This window comes from Taudactylus pleione, unplaced genomic scaffold (genome assembly GCF_031769625.1).
Source record: "Taudactylus pleione unplaced genomic scaffold, aTauple2 ptg002166l, whole genome shotgun sequence".
Classification (NCBI taxonomy): Eukaryota; Metazoa; Chordata; class Amphibia; order Anura; family Myobatrachidae; genus Taudactylus; species Taudactylus pleione.
The window spans coordinates 50,063-69,377 of NW_028286560.1; the positions used below are offsets into that span (position 1 = coordinate 50,063).

At 47.0% G+C, this 19,315-nt stretch overlaps 1 protein-coding gene across 2 annotated transcripts in view; it reads right to left on the bottom strand.

Moving 5' to 3' along the window:
* The window catches only part of PPOX (protoporphyrinogen oxidase), a 29,440-nt gene extending 12,295 nt beyond the window's left edge, over positions 1 to 17,145 (bottom strand). The window contains exons 1-10 of one of the 2 annotated variants that reach the window (XM_088465824.1): positions 17,076 to 17,145; positions 16,025 to 16,128; positions 15,598 to 15,732; positions 15,381 to 15,496; positions 12,844 to 12,976; positions 1,564 to 1,708; positions 1,113 to 1,303; positions 974 to 1,034; positions 758 to 876; positions 170 to 283 (exon numbers count right to left, since the gene is read on the bottom strand). In XM_088465824.1, the coding sequence (XP_088321950.1) occupies positions 170 to 283; positions 758 to 876; positions 974 to 1,034; positions 1,113 to 1,303; positions 1,564 to 1,708; positions 12,844 to 12,976; positions 15,381 to 15,496; positions 15,598 to 15,732; positions 16,025 to 16,111 (1,101 nt within the window). In that variant the 5' untranslated portion in view covers positions 16,112 to 16,128; positions 17,076 to 17,145. Of the gene's footprint in view, positions 1 to 169; positions 284 to 757; positions 877 to 973; positions 1,035 to 1,112; positions 1,304 to 1,563; positions 1,709 to 12,843; positions 12,977 to 15,380; positions 15,543 to 15,597; positions 15,733 to 16,024; positions 16,129 to 17,075 lie in introns of those variants that run through there. The other variant, XM_088465825.1, reaches the window with a different exon arrangement.
* Between the last annotated feature and the right edge of the window lie 2,170 nt (positions 17,146 to 19,315).

Consider the following 19,315-nt stretch of genomic DNA (forward strand, 5'->3'; position numbering starts at 1 on the left):
AATAAAACAGATAAATATTCTTATACTTACACAGAAAACAGAAGCGCTGCTCTGGTTATATACAAAGACTAATGAGTACGTTTTAAATGAATGTTTGTGCATATAATATTGATTTGTAATTAGATTGTCAGCGCTGTGGTACTGTTCCATTCGGTGATTTTGTGGTTACCGTTAGCCGGGTGGAGGCGGTGCCGCGTCTGTCGTGTTCTGGAAAGGCCAGCGAGTCGTACACGATGCCCAGCACAGCGCTATCCTCAAAGGATGGGATCAGGTGCCCAAAACCCTGGGGGGGATGTAAAGATAGACCGTTAGAGAAGGGCGCCCCCAGGTCTATAGGTCATTGTGATCTGAGAGTCGGTAATGTGTCCTGTCACACCGTCGCCATAACACCGGTGATGCAGCCATATTGTGGGACGGACGAATATTCAGCCTCTAACTCAACTGGGAACATCATGGAGGGACGCTGTGACCCGCTCTCGGTGAGGGCACCAGTCAGGCTGCAGCGTCATGGAATCTGGTTCAGCCAATAACATGGCCACCAAGACTGGTACACTGTAACGCTACAGTCTCCATGGAAACTCACATGACCACTGATGCCATGCCCAATCTGACCTTACATTCATTTCCCACAAGGCCGTGCCCATTTCTCATCGCCCACATCACCACCCCTAAAAATGGGGACTGTTCCACGATAATAGGGACTGTTGGTAGTATTTTGCACTGTAAAGTTGGACCCAGAGACCCCGGGCACACTCACAGATATAGGTAAAATGTCGCCATCATACTCCAGATTCACCACGGCCACGGAGGCGGCGCTCAGCTCACTCAGGGTATTCGCCATGGGCTTGGCAATGGGGGCCAGCAGCCGACTTAGAACTGGAGACAAAATGGCAGCAAGTCAGGCTCATGTCTGAACCGAGTAATATCACCACAGATAAACACGGGACCTTCTGTCTGCACACGCGTGTATTACCTGCAGCCGGGACTGCGCTGAACACGTGATCTGCCGCAACGCTGCCATTTGGAAGTTGGACCTACAAATACAGGAGAGGTAAGAAGACGCTGGCGGCACCGTGTCCATTGTGACCTCTAACCCCTCCCAAAACCAGCACCTTCCAGCGGCTGTCGCCTCCTATCTCCAGTCCCTCCACCGGGGTGTCCTTGTGAATCTCCACCCCTTTCTGCTTGATGTAGTCCGCCAGGGCATCGGAGAGGGTCTGCATGCCGCCCCGCAGGGACCACTGGCTCCAACGCTCTTTCTTGGATCTCTGGATGAGCGCAGAGTCAATTAGCGGGGACTCGCCTGTGGCAATGATACAGATGACACATAACACTTATACAGAGGACACCAGGCCTGGTATAACACAGTGGGCCTGATGTGAGAACATACAAGATACGCTCCGTTGATACACCAGCTGAGGGTGCTAGAAGCACCAGAGCAGACAGCGACACCCCAGGCAGGGAAGAGGAACTGCATGGGCTGTGACAGGTGCTAGAATGAACACTACAACTTCCATGGTAATTCTCTGTACATGAAGGTAAGAAATGGGAAAGGGGTTATACCTCCGCTGGTCGCCATGCCCAGGATGACCGACCTCCTCCTGCATTCTGCCTCGTGCAGGAAGGGGAAGCAGGAGCGCAGGCTGAGCTGGCGGCAGTCACCGGCAAACACTCCCCGGCACAGGCTATCTATGACGATGTCAGCCAGCTGCAGAGGAGACACAGACCTGTTACTGCTGGGTGCACACAGCTCCCATAGTATAATACACTAGCAGTGATGATAATAACCAGGTAAGTACAGTGTCACACAGCTCCCATAGTATAATACACTAGCAGTGATGATAATAACCAGGTAAGTACAGTGTCACACAGCTCCCAAAGTATAATACACTAGCAGTGATGATAATAACCAGGTAAGTACAGTGTCACACAGCTCCCATAGTATAATACACTAGCAGTGATGATAATAACCAGGTAAGTACAGTGTCGCACAGCTCCCATAGTATAATACACTAGCAGTGATGATAATAACCAGGTAAGTACAGTGTCGCACAGCTCCCATAGTATAATACACTAGCAGTGATAATAATAACCAGGTAAGTACAGTGTCACACAGCTCCCATAGTATAATACACTAGCAGTGATGATAATAACCAGGTAAGTACAGTGTCACACAGCTCCCATAGTATAATACACTAGCAGTGATGATAATAACCAGGTAAGTACAGTATCACACAGCTCCCATAGTATAATACACTAGCAGTGATGATAATAACCAGGTAAGTACAGTGTCACACAGCTCCCATAGTATAATACACTAGCAGTGACGATAATAACCAGGTAAGTACAGTGTCACACAGCTCCCATAGTATAATACACTAGCAGTGACGATAATAACCAGGTAAGTACAGTGTCACACAGCTCCCATAGTATAATACACTAGCAGTGACGATAATAACCAGGTAAGTACAGTGTCACACAGCTCCTATAGTATAATACACTAGCAGTGACGATAATAACCAGGTAAGTACAGTGTCACACAGCTCCCATAGTATAATACACTAGCAGTGACGATAATAACCAGGTAAGTACAGTGTCACACAGCTCCCATAGTATAATACACTAGCAGTGACGATAATAACCAGGTAAGTACAGTGTCACACAGCTCCCATAGTATAATACACTAGCAGTGACGATAATAACCAGGTAAGTACAGTGTCACACAGCTCCCATAGTATAATACACTAGCAGTGATGATAATAACCAGGTAAGTACAGTGTCACACAGCTCCCATAGTATAATACACTAGCAGTGATGATAATAACCAGGTAAGTACAGTGTCGCACAGCTCCCATAGTATAATACACTAGCAGTGATGATAATAACCAGGTAAGTACAGTGTCGCACAGCTCCCATAGTATAATACACTAGCAGTGATGATAATAACCAGGTAAGTACAGTGTCACACAGCTCCCGTAGTATAATACACTAGCAGTGATGATAATAACCAGGTAAGTATAGTGTCACACAGCTCCCGTAGTATAATACACTAGCAGTGATGATAATAACCAGGTAAGTACAGTGTCACACAGCTCCCGTAGTATAATACACTAGCAGTGATGATAATAACCAGGTAAGTACAGTGTCACACAGCTCCCGTAGTATAATACACTAGCAGTGATGATAATAACCAGATAAGTATAGTGTCACACAGCTCCCATAGTATAATACACTAGCAGTGATGATAATAACCAGGTAAGTACGGTGTCACACAGCTCCCGTAGTATAATACACTAGCAGTGATGATAATAACCAGGTAAGTACGGTGTCACACAGGTCCCGTAGTATAATACACTAGCAGTGATGATAATAACCAGGTAAGTACAGTGTCACACAGCTCCCGTAGTATAATACACTAGTAGTGATGATAATGACCAGGTAAGTACAGTGTCACACAGCTCCCATAGTATAATACACTAGCAGTGACGATAATAACCAGGTAAGTACAGTGTCACACAGGTCCCATAGTATAATACACTAGCAGTGACGATAATAACCAGGTAAGTACAGTGTCACACAGGTCCCATAGTATAATACACTAGCAGTGATGATAATAACCAGGTAAGTACAGTGTCATACAGCTCCCATAGTATAATACACTAGCAGTGATGATAATAACCAGGTAAGTACAGTGTCACACAGCTCCCATAGTATAATACACTAGCAGTGATGATAATAACCAGGTAAGTACAGTGTCGCACAGCTCCCATAGTATAATACACTAGCAGTGATGATAATAACCAGGTAAGTACAGTGTCACACAGCTCCCGTAGTATAATACACTAGCAGTGATGATAATAACCAGGTAAGTATAGTGTCACACAGCTCCCGTAGTATAATACACTAGCAGTGATGATAATAACCAGGTAAGTACAGTGTCACACAGCTCCCGTAGTATAATACACTAGCAGTGATGATAATAACCAGGTAAGTACAGTGTCACACAGCTCCCGTAGTATAATACACTAGCAGTGATGATAATAACCAGATAAGTATAGTGTCACACAGCTCCCATAGTATAATACACTAGCAGTGATGATAATAACCAGGTAAGTACGGTGTCACACAGCTCCCGTAGTATAATACACTAGCAGTGATGATAATAACCAGGTAAGTACGGTGTCACACAGGTCCCGTAGTATAATACACTAGCAGTGATGATAATAACCAGGTAAGTACAGTGTCACACAGCTCCCGTAGTATAATACACTAGTAGTGATGATAATGACCAGGTAAGTACAGTGTCACACAGCTCCCATAGTATAATACACTAGCAGTGACGATAATAACCAGGTAAGTACAGTGTCACACAGGTCCCATAGTATAATACACTAGCAGTGACGATAATAACCAGGTAAGTACAGTGTCACACAGGTCCCATAGTATAATACACTAGCAGTGATGATAATAACCAGGTAAGTACAGTGTCATACAGCTCCCATAGTATAATACACTAGCAGTGATGATAATAACCAGGTAAGTACAGTGTCACACAGCTCCCATAGTATAATACACTAGCAGTGATGATAATAACCAGGTAAGTACAGTGTCGCACAGCTCACGCTCTGCTGAGGTACAGAAACATTCACATAAATGCTGGTTATTAGTAATACTGCAGCCTGGTCCTGCCAGGAACTGAGGAGAAGGTGCAGACACCATGTCCTAACCACTGTACCACTCTGTGTAAGGAGCAATGATCCCTCTCAGGTCATGTGATCAAGTGACGAGTCACGTGACGGAGATTACACGCCAGCTTGTCACACGCATTACAAAGCTCAGTTGCTGCCTGATGACCTGTCAGGAGATGTGTTATGTGTTAGTGAGGACAGGGCTGCATGTGACAGGGGCAGTGCCATGATGTGAGGAGGGGAATGGAGGCAGCAGAAAGTCACAGACTGAGAGTTACATAGTGGGAGGAGCAGGGTCCCCAGCAGCACAGAGTATATCAGGAGATGAGTGATGTGTTAGTGAGGACAGGGCTGTATGTGACAGGGGCAGTGACATGATGTGAGGAGGGGAATGGAGGCAGCAGGAAGTCACAGACTGAGAGTTATATAGTGGGAGGAGCAAGGTCCCCAGCAGCACAGAGTATATCAGGAGATGAGTGATGTGTCAGTGAGGACAGGGCTGCATGTGACAGGGGCAGTGCCATGATGTGAGGAGGGGAATGGGGGCAGCAGGAAGTCACAGACTGAGAGTTATATAGTGGGAGGAGCAGAGTCCCCAGCAGCACAGAGTATATCAGGAGATGAGTGATGTGTTAGTGAGGACAGGGCTTCATGTGACAGGGACAGTGACAGGATGTGAGGAGGGGAATGGAGGCAGCAGGAAGTCACAGACTGAGAGTTATATAGTGGGAGGAGCAGGGTCCCCAGCAGCACAGAGTATATCAGGAGATGAGTGATGTGTCAGTGAGGACAGGGCTGCATGTGACAGGGGCAGTGACATGATGTGAGGAGGGGAATGGAGGCAGCAGAAAGTCACAGACTGAGAGTTACATAGTGGGAGGAGCAGGGTCCCCAGCAGCACAGAGTATATCAGGAGATGAGTGATGTGTTAGTGAGGACAGGGCTGTATGTGACAGGGGCAGTGACATGATGTGAGGAGGGGAATGGAGGCAGCAGGAAGTCACAGACTGAGAGTTATATAGTGGGAGGAGCAAGGTCCCCAGCAGCACAGAGTATATCAGGAGATGAGTGATGTGTCAGTGAGGACAGGGCTGCATGTGACAGGGGCAGTGCCATGATGTGAGGAGGGGAATGGGGGCAGCAGGAAGTCACAGACTGAGAGTTATATAGTGGGAGGAGCAGAGTCCCCAGCAGCACAGAGTATATCAGGAGATGAGTGATGTGTTAGTGAGGACAGGGCTTCATGTGACAGGGACAGTGACAGGATGTGAGGAGGGGAATGGAGGCAGCAGGAAGTCACAGACTGAGAGTTATATAGTGGGAGGAGCAGGGTCCCCAGCAGCACAGAGTATATCAGGAGATGAGTGATGTGTCAGTGAGGACAGGGCTTCATGTGACAGGGACAGTGACAGGATGTGAGGAGGGGAATGGAGGCAGCAGGAAGTCACAGAGTTATATAGTGGAAGGAGCAGGGTCCCCAGCAGCACAGAGTATATAAAGAGATGAGTGATGTGTCAGTGAGGACAGGGCTGCATGTGACAGGGGCAGTGACAGGATGTGAGGAGGGGAATGGAGGAAGCAGGAAGCCACAGACTGAGAGTTATATAGTGGGAGGAGCAGAGTCCCCAGCAGTACAGAGTATATCAGGAGATGAGTGATCTGTTAGTGAGGACAGGGGTGCATGTGACAGGGGCAGTGACATGATGTGAGGAGGGGAATGGAGGCAACAGGAATCCACAGACAGTGTTATATAGTGGGAGGAGCAGGGTCCCCAGCAGCACAGAGTATATCAGGAGATGAGTGAGGTGTCAGTGAGGACAGGGCTGCATGTGACAGGGGCAGTGACATGATGTGAGGAGGAGAATGGGGGCAGCAGGAAGTCACAGGCTGAGAGTTATATAGTGGAAGAAGCAGGGTCCCCAGAAGCACAGAGTATATCAGGAGATGAGTGATGTGTTAGTGAGGACAGGGCTGCATGTGACAGGGGCAGTGACATGATATGAGGGGGGGGAATGGGGGCAGCAGGAAGCCATATACAGAGTTATATAGTGGGAGGAACAGAGTCTCCCAGCAGCACAGAGTATATCAGGAGATGAGTGATGTGTTAGTGAGGACAGGGCTGCATGTGACAGGGGCAGTGACATGATATGAGGGGGGGAATGGAGGCAGCAGGAAGCCACAGACTGAGAGGTGTATAGTGGGAGGAGCAGGGTCCCCAGCAGCACAGAGTATATCAGGAGATGAGTGAGGTGTCAGTGAGGACAGGGCTGCATGTGACGGGCAGTGACAGGATGTGAGGAGGGGAATGGAGGCAGCAGGAAGCCATATACAGAGTTACATAGTGGGAGGAGCAGGGTCCCAAGCAGCACAGAGTATATCAGGATATGAGTGATGTGTCAGTGAGGACAGGGCTGCATGTGACAGGGGCAGGGACATGATTTGAGGAGGGGAATGGGGGAAGCAGGAAGTTCCAGACTGAGAGTTATATAGTGGGAGGATCAGGTTCCCCAGCAGCACAGAGTATATCAGGAGATAAGTGATGTGTCAGTGAGGACAGGGCTGCATGTGACAGGGGCAGTGACATGATGTGAGGAGGGGAATGGAGGCAGTAGGAAGCCAAAGACAGAGTTATATAGTGGGAGAAGCAAGGTCCCCAGCAGCACAGAGGATATCAGGAGATGAGTGATGTGTCAGTGAGGACAGGGCTGCATGTGACAGGGGCAGTGACATGATGTGAGGAGGGGAATAGAGGCAACAGGAAGCCACAGACTGAGAGTTATATAGTGGGAGGAGCAGGGTCCCAGAAGCACAGAGTATATCAGGAGATAAGTGATGTGTTAGTGAGGACAGGGCTGCATGTGACAGGGTAGTGACATGATGTGATGAGGGGAATGGAGGCAGCAGGAAGTCACAGACTGAGAGTTATATAGTGGGAGGAGCAGGGTCCCCAGCAGCACAGAGTATATCAGGAGATGAGTGATGTGTTAGTGAGGACAGGGCTGCATGTGACAGGGGCAGTGACATGATATGAGGGGGGGAATGGAGGCAGCAGGAAGCCATATACAGAGTTATATAATGGCAGGAACAGAGTCTCCCAGCAGCACAGAGTAGAGGCTCCAGTCACATTAATGCATGATTATAATAAAAGGTGGCTTGATGTACCTCACCCTCTGACCTGTATCGGGTGAGGTCTGTGATTTTTCATTTGCCTCCCACCTATGATTGGCCTTGTCCAGTCCTTTTGGAGTGTAATAATCATAGTAATAGTAAATGAATACAGTGTAACAGCAGAGTAGAACTGATCATACATTTAGCTATCAGATGTACATAACATAAGATGTCACTACTGATACTGTATACAGCTGATCTATGTACTGTACAGGTTATCAGGGTGGTCCCGGGATAGGGGGCTGTGGCCGGCCCCTATATAACTGCACACTTAGCACAGGAATATCAGTCTGGTCGCACCCAGGGCTGGTAACTGAGATAAGGATGAGATGACACTGAGGCCAATTACATTATATACTGACTGTCTTCCATGCCGTCATGTTATATATACACATACATTACAGGGGAACTGACCTCACTGCCAGCTGTACATCCCCTTTCTCATTATATACTGACTGTCTTCCATGCCGTCATGTTATATATACACATACATTACAGGGGAACTGACCTCACTGCCAGCTGTACGTCCCCTTTCTCATTATATACTGACTGTCTTCCATGCCGTCATGTTATATATACACATACATTACAGGGGAACTGACCTCACTGCCAGCTGTACATCCCCTTTCTCATTATATACTGACTGTCTTCCATGCCGTCATGTTATATATACACATACATTACAGGGGAACTGACCTCACTGCCAGCTGTACGTCCCCTTTCTCATTATATACTGACTGTCTTCCATGCCGTCATGTTATATATACACATACATTACAGGGGAACTGACCTCACTGCCAGCTGTACATCCCCTTTCTCATTATATACTGACTGTCTTCCATGCCATCATGTTATATATACACACATACATTACAGGGGAACTGACCTCACTGCCAGCTGTACATCCCCTTTCTCATTATATACTGACTGTCTTCCATGCCGTCATGTTATATATACACACATACATTACAGGGGAACTGACCTCACTGCCAGCTGTACATCCCCTTTCTCATTATATACTGACTGTCTTCCATGCCGTCATGTTATATATACATACATTACAGGGGAACTGACCTCACTGCTAGCTGTACATCCCCTTTCTCATTATATACTGACTGTCTTCCATGCCGTCATGTTATATATACACACATACATTACAGGGGAACTGACCTCACTGCCAGCTGTACATCCCCTTTCTCATTATATACTGACTGTCTTCCATGCCGTCATGTTATATATATACATACATTACAGGGGAACTGACCTCACTGCCAGCTGTACATCCCCTTTCTCATTATATACTGACTGTCTTCCATGCCGTCATGTTATATACATGTTTATGTACATCCCCTTTCTCAGCATATGATCATTACTATTAGGTAACAGGCAGGATCACACCTTTCCCAGTGTTCACAATGCAAAATGAGAGAAAAAAAACGGGTCTAACAGTTGAAAACTTAAGAATAAAATATCTCACAGATAGGAGGACCCTCATTTTATTACGTATGACTGGCCTGGAAGGGCGTCTGAGTGACTGGCCTGGAAAGGCGTCTGAGTGACTGGCCTGGAAGGGCGTCTGTGTGACTGGCCTGGAAGGGCGTCTGTGTGACTGGCCTGGAAGGGCGTCTGAGGGACTGGCCTGGAAGGGCGTCTGAGGGACTGGCCTGGAAGGGCGTCTGAGGGACTGGCCTGGAAGGGCGTCTGAGGGACTGGCCTGGAAGGGCGTCTGAGGGACTGGCCTGGAAGGGCGTCTGAGGGACTGGCCTGGAAGGGAGTCTGAGGGACTGGCCTGGAAGGGAGTCTGAGGGACTGGCCTGGAAGGGAGTCTGAGGGACTGGCCTGGAAGGGCGTCTGTCTGACTGGCCTGGAAGGGCGTCTGAGTGACTGGCCTGGAGGGCGTCTGAGGGACTGGCCTGGAAGGGCGTCTGAGGGACTGGCCTGGAAGGGCGTCTGAGGGACTGGCCTGGAAGGGCGTCTGAGGGACTGGCCTGGAAGGGCGTCTGAGGGACTGGCCTGGAAGGGCGTCTGAGTGACTGGCCTGGATGGGCGTCTGAGTGACTGGCCTGGAAGGGCGTATCAGCAGTTAGGAGCCAGGAGCGGGATCAGTCTGTAGAGATGTGGGTGCAGTATGGTGGCCAGTACATAGCGCTCACTGGCATATAACTTACTTCAAATTATTATACACCCAACACTGTACCAGCTTGTGCCCCATCACATATATATTATACCAGCTTCTGCCTCATCACATATATATTATACCAGCTTCTGCCCCATCACATATATATTATATCAGCTTGTGCCCCATCACATATATATATATTATACCAGCTTCTGCCTCATTACATATATATTATATCAGCTTGTGCCCCATCACACATATATATTATACCAGCTTCTGCCCCATTACATATATATTATACCAGCTTCTGCCTCATTACATATATATTATACCAGCTTCTGCCTCATTACATATATATTATATCAGCTTGTGCCTCATTACATATATATTATACCAGCTTCTGCCCCATCACATATATATTATATCAGCTTCTGCCCCATCACATATATATTATATCAGCTTCTGCCCCATCACATATATATTATACCAGCTTCTGCCCCATCACACATATATATTATACCAGCTTCTGCCCCATTACATATATATTATACCAGCTTCTGCCTCATTACATATATATTATACCAGCTTCTGCCTCATTACATATATATTATACCAGCTTCTGCCTCATTACATATATATTATATCAGCTTCTGCCTCATTACATATATATTATACCAGCTTCTGCCCCATCACATATATATTATATCAGCTTCTGCCCCATCACATATATATTATACCAGCTTCTGCCCCATCACATATATATTATACCAGCTTCTGCCCCATTACATATATATTATACCAGCTTCTGCCTCATTACATATATATTATACCAGCTTCTGCCCCATCACATATATATTATACCAGCTTCTGCCCCATTACATATATATTATACCAGCTTCTGCCTCATCACATATATATTATACCAGCTTCTGCCCCATCACATATATATTATACCAGCTTCTGCCTCATCACATATATATTATACCAGCTTCTGCCCCATCACATATATATTATATCAGCTTGTGCCCCATCACATATATATATATTATACCAGCTTCTGCCTCATTACATATATATTATATCAGCTTGTGCCCCATCACACATATATATTATACCAGCTTCTGCCCCATTACCTATATATATTATACCAGCTTCTGCCTCATTACATATATATTATACCAGCTTCTGCCTCATTACATATATATTATATCAGCTTGTGCCTCATTACATATATATTATACCAGCTTCTGCCCCATCACATATATATTATATCAGCTTCTGCCCCATCACATATATATTATATCAGCTTCTGCCCCATCACATATATATTATACCAGCTTCTGCCCCATCACACATATATATTATACCAGCTTCTGCCCCATTACATATATATTATACCAGCTTCTGCCTCATTACATATATATTATACCAGCTTCTGCCTCATTACATATATATTATATCAGCTTCTGCCCCATCACATATATATTATATCAGCTTCTGCCCCATCACATATATATTATATCAGCTTCTGCCCCATCACATATATATTATACCAGCTTCTGCCCCATTACATATATATTATACCAGCTTCTGCCCCATTACATATATATTATACCAGCTTCTGCCTCATTACATATATATTATACCAGCTTCTGCCTCATTACATATATATTATACCAGCTTGTGCCCCATCACATATATATTATACCAGCTTGTGCCCCATCACATATATATTATACCAGCTTGTGCCCCATCACATATATATTATATCAGCTTGTGCCCCATCACATATATATTATATCAGCTTCTGCCCCATCACATATATATTATACCAGCTTCTGCCCCATCACATATATATTTTACCAGCTTCTGCCCCATTACATATATATTATATCAGCTTCTGCCCCATCACATATATATTATACCAGCTTCTGCCCCATCACATATATATTATATCAGCTTCTGCCCCATCACATATATATTATACCAGCTTGTGCCCCATCACATATATATTATATCAGCTTGTGCCCCATTACATATATATATTATACCAGCCTGTACCCCCATCACACACCCACATTATACCAGCCTGTGCCCCATCACACACCCACATTATACCAGCCTGTGCCCCATCACACACCCACATTATACCAGCCTGTGCCCCATCACACACCCACATTATACCAGCCTGTACCCCCATCACACCCACATTATACCAGCCTTTACCCCATCACACACCCACATTATACCAGCCTTTACCCCATCACACACCCACATTATACCAGCCTTTACCCCATCACACACCCACATTATACCAGCCTGTACCCCATCACACACCCACATTATACCAGCCTGTACCCCCATCACACACCCACATTATACCAGCCTGTACCACCATTCCCCCATCACACACACATATATGGTATTGATACTGCGGCACAGCTGGTACCATGTACAAGGGCAGATTTAGTTTCTGTCTTGTTATCAGAATGTTGCCCAGTGCTGTCATGGCTGCTCCCGATCTCGGCTACATAAGGCCCAGCTGGGCGCAGCTCACATGTCAGCCCCTGTACAGATGTTCCCCTCTGTACCTGAGAGGTCAGTGCAGGTAACTGCAGTGTGATCGTGTGTTGGGCATATGTGCCAGTGTGGGGCGTGCAGAGAATTGGTGTACCCTGGCGATGGTCTGCAAGCTTCAATGTTTTCATCAAAATATGAACAAAGTCCCCTCATACTGTTATTTGCTAGATTTGCATCTGAAAACTTCATGTACATATAAAGTTTAGTGGTCATTCTAATCATTGGAACCATCACGCCCTCTTGCCTCATACCCCAGAACTGCAGCCATCAGATACACTAGGTCCGCACCTCTTTCCCAAAGCGGCGTGTGAAGAAATCATGGATGGTCTCGTCCTCCTGGGGTCCCCGCCGAGCCGTCAGGTCTCTGAGGCCACAAAGGAACAGGGGTCTGCTGAACGGCGGGATGGTGCACAAGACCTCACTGAAAAGAACACAGGTGGTCACACGGGGGGTCTTATGACGAGATGGCCTAAGACTATTGGTACCTCAGAAGAGAACCATTTTCATCTCAAGTCTCTCTATAGAAAAACAAATAGCGGTGACCCAGCCTAATGGGCCCCTTGTGTCCTTAGTGGAGTTATCTGATCTATTTGCTGTCTATGATCTTCTTTAAAACTTCCACCAACCTAGGCTCAAAGAGCCCTTACACAAGCATCAGGGATCCTATAGTAACGGTTATAGTAACAGATTCCTGATGTATACGTAAGGGCTCTTTGGGCGCCAGGAGAGATCAGACTTGTCACGTGTTATACTTAGGATTATCCGGTCACCTTTTTATTTACACAATGGTTTCCAACTGGTGCCATTTTTTATTTTTAACTGACTGAGGGCCTGATTCAGAGCCAATCGCTATCTGCGTACGCTCGCTACATGCGTATGCTAATTTTTCAAAGTGACGGCACTGGAAGCGATCGCTCGCCAAGGCATAATCACGGCCACTATGTCTTAGCAAGCGGCCACTGTGTGTGAGCGTACGCCCAATCGCACAGGCAGAGCCGCCCACCAGCAACACGTCATCTCCAGGAAGTGTATTAAAACATTGGTACATCGAGCACCATCGGATGCAGACGCAGTGCTTGAGGTAGCTTTACCCTACCGCAAGCATCGCGAGGAAATCAGTGTAAAAAAATGGCTGGTGCCGTGTACTATGACGCTGCCTGATAATTATGCATGCCTCTGAAACGGCGTTGAAACACCCAGACACGCCTGCGTTGACATCTCCAACCCCCGTTATTAGTGTCCTGCCCCTGTTACCACCCACAAACGGCCTCCCCTGTCACTCATTACCCTGGGCAGGCTTTGCTGGGTGAGTGAGAGGGTTTTGAATGCACTGTGCAGTTTGCGCATGCGCAGAACGAGGCGTGCGTGCGCAGACGATCGGGCCGCTTGCGAACGCACAGCACTAGCGGGCGGCTCTGAATCAGGCCCTGAGTTTGTGATGTGGATAATGCCCATCAGAGGTGTTGAAAAATAATTTCCGATGTTATCAAATGTCTTATGAAAGAAATAATTGGTGTATAAACCAGGTCTAGTCAACCTAGGAACCTTCTGCTATTGTAATACAGCAAATACCCTCAGTTGTGAGATTAAAGAAGACACCAAGACGGCCTGTACGCCATACTGTATGGCGTACAGGCCGTCTGATAATAAATACTGTATGGCGTACAGGCCGTCTGATAATAAATACTGTATGGCGTACAGGCCGTCTGATAATAAATACTGTATGGCGTACAGGCCGTCTGATAATAAATACTGTATGGCGTACAGGCCGTCTGATAATAAATACTGTATATAGATAGATAAATACGTGCACTCACCCCGTGCTAGATAAATACGTGCACTCACCCCGTGCTAGATAAATACGTGCACTCACCCCGTGCTAGATAAATACGTGCACTCACCCCGTGCTAGATAAATACGTGCACTCACCCCGTGCTAGATAAATACGTGCACTCACCCCGTGCTAGATAAATACGTGCACTCACCCCGTGCTAGATAAATACGTGCACTCACCCCGTGCTAGATAAATACGTGCACTCACCCCGTGCTAGATAAATACGTGCACTCACCCCGTGCTAGATAAATACGTGCACTCACCCCGTGCTAGATAAATACGTGCACTCACCCCGTGCTAGATAAATACGTGCACTCACCCCGTGCTAGATAAATACGTGCACTCACCCCGTGCTAGATAAATACGTGCACTCACCCCGTGCTAGATAAATACGTGCACTCACCCCGTGCTAGATAAATACGTGCACTCACCCCGTGCTAGATAAATACGTGCACTCACCCCGTGCTAGATAAATACGTGCACTCACCCCGTGCTAGATAAATACGTGCACTCACCCCGTGCTAGATAAATACGTGCACTCACCCCGTGCTAGATAAATACGTGCACTCACCCCGTGCTAGATAAATACGTGCACTCACCCCGTGCTAGATAAATACGTGCACTCACCCCGTGCTAGATAAATACGTGCACTCACCCCGTGCTAGATAAATACGTGCACTCACCCCGTGCTAGATAAATACGTGCACTCACCCCGTGCTAGATAAATACGTGCACTCACCCCGTGCTAGATAAATACGTGCACTCACCCCGTGCTAGATAAATACGTGCACTCACCCCGTGCTAGATAAATACGTGCACTCACCCCGTGCTAGATAAATACGTGCACTCACCCCGTGCTAGATAAATACGTGCACTCACCCTGTGCTAGATAAATACGTGCACTCACCCTGTGCTAGATAAATACGTGCACTCACCCTGTGCTAGATAAATACGTGCACTCACCCTGTGCTAGATAAATACATGCACTCACCCTATGCTAGAAGGCAGTTTGTGCAGGGACTTCTTGACGTAGAGATAACGGTTCTTGGCGGCCGGGTGGTCCCTTGGGACTGGAAGAAGTTGCCCTTCTAATCCGAGCTCCGAGATCTGTGTGTGATTAGAGTGCCGGTCAGACAAAGCCCGGCTCCGCTCTCTATGAGCCAGAGAGAAGCTGTTAGTGTTAGAGGTCAGTTGAAGCTGCGACTCACCATACACAGCGTATTCTTCCCCACCACTCCTGCCGGCCGCATCCCGCGAGGACCATGCTCGAATACAGCGCCGTCTTCGGTCCGGGTGGAGCGCATCCAGCCCCCCAGCCTATTGCTCCCCTCCAGCAATATCACCTGCATCACACATCACAGCATCTCAACACCCCATACACTATAGTCATTCACATATCTGGGCATTTATATCCCAGGACTCTAAATTAAATATACTACAAGCATTTAATAAAACCACTCAATCTTATAGCACCGGGAAAGAATCGCCTGTGTGTAAGTAACAGTCCCAGCTAATTTGTGGATAAATCCCTATAGTCTATAGGCTGATAAGAGTGTAGGTCCTGGGAGCGATCTATAGGCATCCCCTAGTGAGGATCCTGTTGGTGGGCAGTCCATGAGCAGTACACATACTTACCTTAGACACTGTGGCATCTTTAATGAGGTGATAACAGGCTGTCAGCCCGCTGATGCCACCGCCAGCTACTACCACTGACCGCTGCATCCGAATATCGGCAGCTCCTGCAGACAGAACAAAGATACACCTAGGTTATAAAACATACAGCTCTGAGATCCCAGCAGGGTCACACAACCGAGATTCACAGCAGGGTCACACAACCGAGATCCACAGCAGGGTCACACAACCGAGATCCACAGCAAGGTCACACAACCGAGATCCACAGCAGGGTCACACAACCGAGATCCACAGCAGGGTCACACAACCGAGATCCACAGCAGGGTCACACAACCGAGATCCACAGCAGGGTCACACAACCGAGATCCACAGCGGGGTCACACAACCGAGATCCACAGCGGGGTCACACAACCGAGATCCACAGCGGGGTCACACAACCGAGATCCAGCAATCAGACTCTGGTGATTTTATAGTGCGGAATATATTACTATGTATCTGTCAGGGGATAGATGGGACAGAGCAATGTTCTGCAGATCACTAGAGAGGTCAGTAGTGTAATAATCTGCAGAATATATCACTATGTACCTGTCAGGGGGTAGATGGGACAGAACAATGTTCTGCAGATCCCTAGTGAGGTCAGTAAATGTAATAATCTGCAGAATATATCACTATGTTTAGAACTGTCAGGGGGCGGATGGGACAGAGCAATGTTCTGCAGATCACTAGAGAGGTCAGTAATGTAATAATCTGCAGAATATATCACTGTGTACCTGCCAGGAGGTAGATGGGACAGAGCAATGTTCTGCAGACCTCTATAGAAGCTAGTAAACTGAGGAATTGTGACCAGTTATTATAAAGACCTCCCCGTTACTTATTATACTATGTCATATGAGGTTCCGTGTGACAAAGTTTATAGCTGAACATTTCCAGATCCTGGGAGTAAATATAACACATGAGACTAGGAAAGCAGACAATGCGCCCTCAGACACACCATATACAGAGGAACCACTGGCACTGAGGGAGATATAAGACAATAAATACAATGTAACCTTACCCAGCAGTCACACAGAAGAGCTCTCTCCCAGCCACACTGACTGCAGACACCCACATGCTGAGAGGAGGCTGGAGCACAGGGGGGTGTGTCTAGCTGCCAGCAGCCAATCACAGAGCTAATGCTGCATGACTGACGGGTGCAGCAGGAAGTGTCTGGGGTTAGCAGATTACACTATCACACACATACACTGGCTACTGCTGATGGGGCTGTGCAGGGTCAGTATTAGGGGGGCTAATCCCAGCTCCTGTATTCATCTACTGGAACGACACAGGATCTAAGGGGTCTATTTACTAAGCAGTGTTAGGAGACAGAGTGAAAAGTGATAAGGTACCAGCCAATCAGCTCCCAACTGTCATTTTTCAAACACAGCCTGTGAGATGACAGTTGGGAGCTGATTGGCTGGCGCCTTATCACAGACATCACTTTTCACTCTGTCTCCTAACACTGCTTAGTAAATAGACCTCTGAAACTGAAATATTGTGGAAATAATGTGGATCTTCCCCTGTAAGAACATCGTCGTCGCCACATGTTCCCGCAGCTGCGATATTCAGAGCTGTGGATGTGCTCTGATTTGTACTGAGACGCCCAACGTAGCCATCGCAGCTGTACGTAACTGCGTTCACATACACAGCATCGGACGCATCCAGCACACATTGGCTCCTTCAGTGAGTCTGGCCACTCGGAATGGGCGCCGTAACTGAGACGCTGGAGCCCTGTCTCCTGCGCACGGGATCACAGATGCTAGATGTGACGCGCACCCCCCCCCCGGTACAGTTGTGTCACGCCTGCGTTTTTAACTGATGCTTTCCGCTGCCTCCCCCAAACGCTCCGTCAATCACACTGCGATTAAAGACTGTCTGCGTGCGATTACATTAATGTAACTTGACACGTGCGCAGTGGCTATAAATTGCTCCATTTGCGAAAACATCGACTGTGAATCGGCTCCAGGATCGATCCAAAATACACGATGCATCGGATAGGGCGATCGATCGTCCCGCCGGCCACCCCTAATCAGTCTATCGTAGCAGGGACAGAGGAGACTTTCACTATGATAGAGCGTATAGTGTCTGATGTAATTGCATTCCCAAACTTTTCTTTTATGGCAAAGTATAAATTTTCCCCCATTTTATCCCTTGCAGAGCAATGAGAAGTACGGAGTTGTGTCTCTTTCTGTGGATCCAGTTGCATCTGTTTGGGTTACAGAAGCCCCCATTTTGGACAGCCCCCACTAATTAGCCAGACTCTATGTACAGGTTTGGAGTTTGGCGGCCTTGGGGCCCTTCATCGTTATCTGCATTTGGCCCCTGCTCCAGTATTTTACTTTTACTGAATCCTGATACAGAGTTGAACATACGCCAGTTTGTGCAGCGTATCTTGTGTGACCTCTCAAAACGAGCGCACTTACATGCAAGGCATTCCGGGCGTGTGTACACATATGACTGTAAAAAGGGGGAGCAGATAAGGCCTGTTCTCATGTAGGCTAAATTCAGTAAGGGCATAAACACGGCCTATGCAGACCGGCGATTATGCACATGTAAGCCTGTTAGGAGGCGCTCTCTTTTGCACCTAGTCGCGCCATGCCGTGACTCGGAGCGCCCAGCGTCTTATTGTGACTTTTTTCCCCATAAAATGCATCTTATTCGCTGATTAAACTATGCAGCATGCCTGTATTCTGTGTGCAACTGCGTCTGTCTCTGCATGCGAAACGCTACGTTAGTCACGCACAGAATATAGGCATGCCGCATAGCATTGTAATCAGCATCAGCTGCTTGTGTGTGTATATATGTGTGTGTATGTATGTGTGTATATATGTGTGTGTATATATATGTGTGTGTATATATGTGTGTGTATGTATGTGTGTGTATATATGTGTGTGTATATATGTGTGTGTATGTATGTGTGTGTATATATGTGTGTGTATATATATGTGTGTGTATATATGTGTGTGTATGTATGTGTGTGTATATATGTGTGTGTATATATGTGTGTGTGTGTATGTATGTGTGTGTAGTAACAATCATGGGGGTAAGGGGCCAGCTGGCACTCATTCAGTACCAGGCCAGCCTTGCTGCTGCCTTGTGTGGGAGTGTATGTATGTATATATATATATATATATATAGGTGGCCCCTCCTGAGCACAATCACATGTTGCATAATAACTGACTCCACCCAGCTCACATGATACCGGAAGTGACTGCTACCCAGCACCAGCTGTCTCCATGACAACCACATACACCGGAA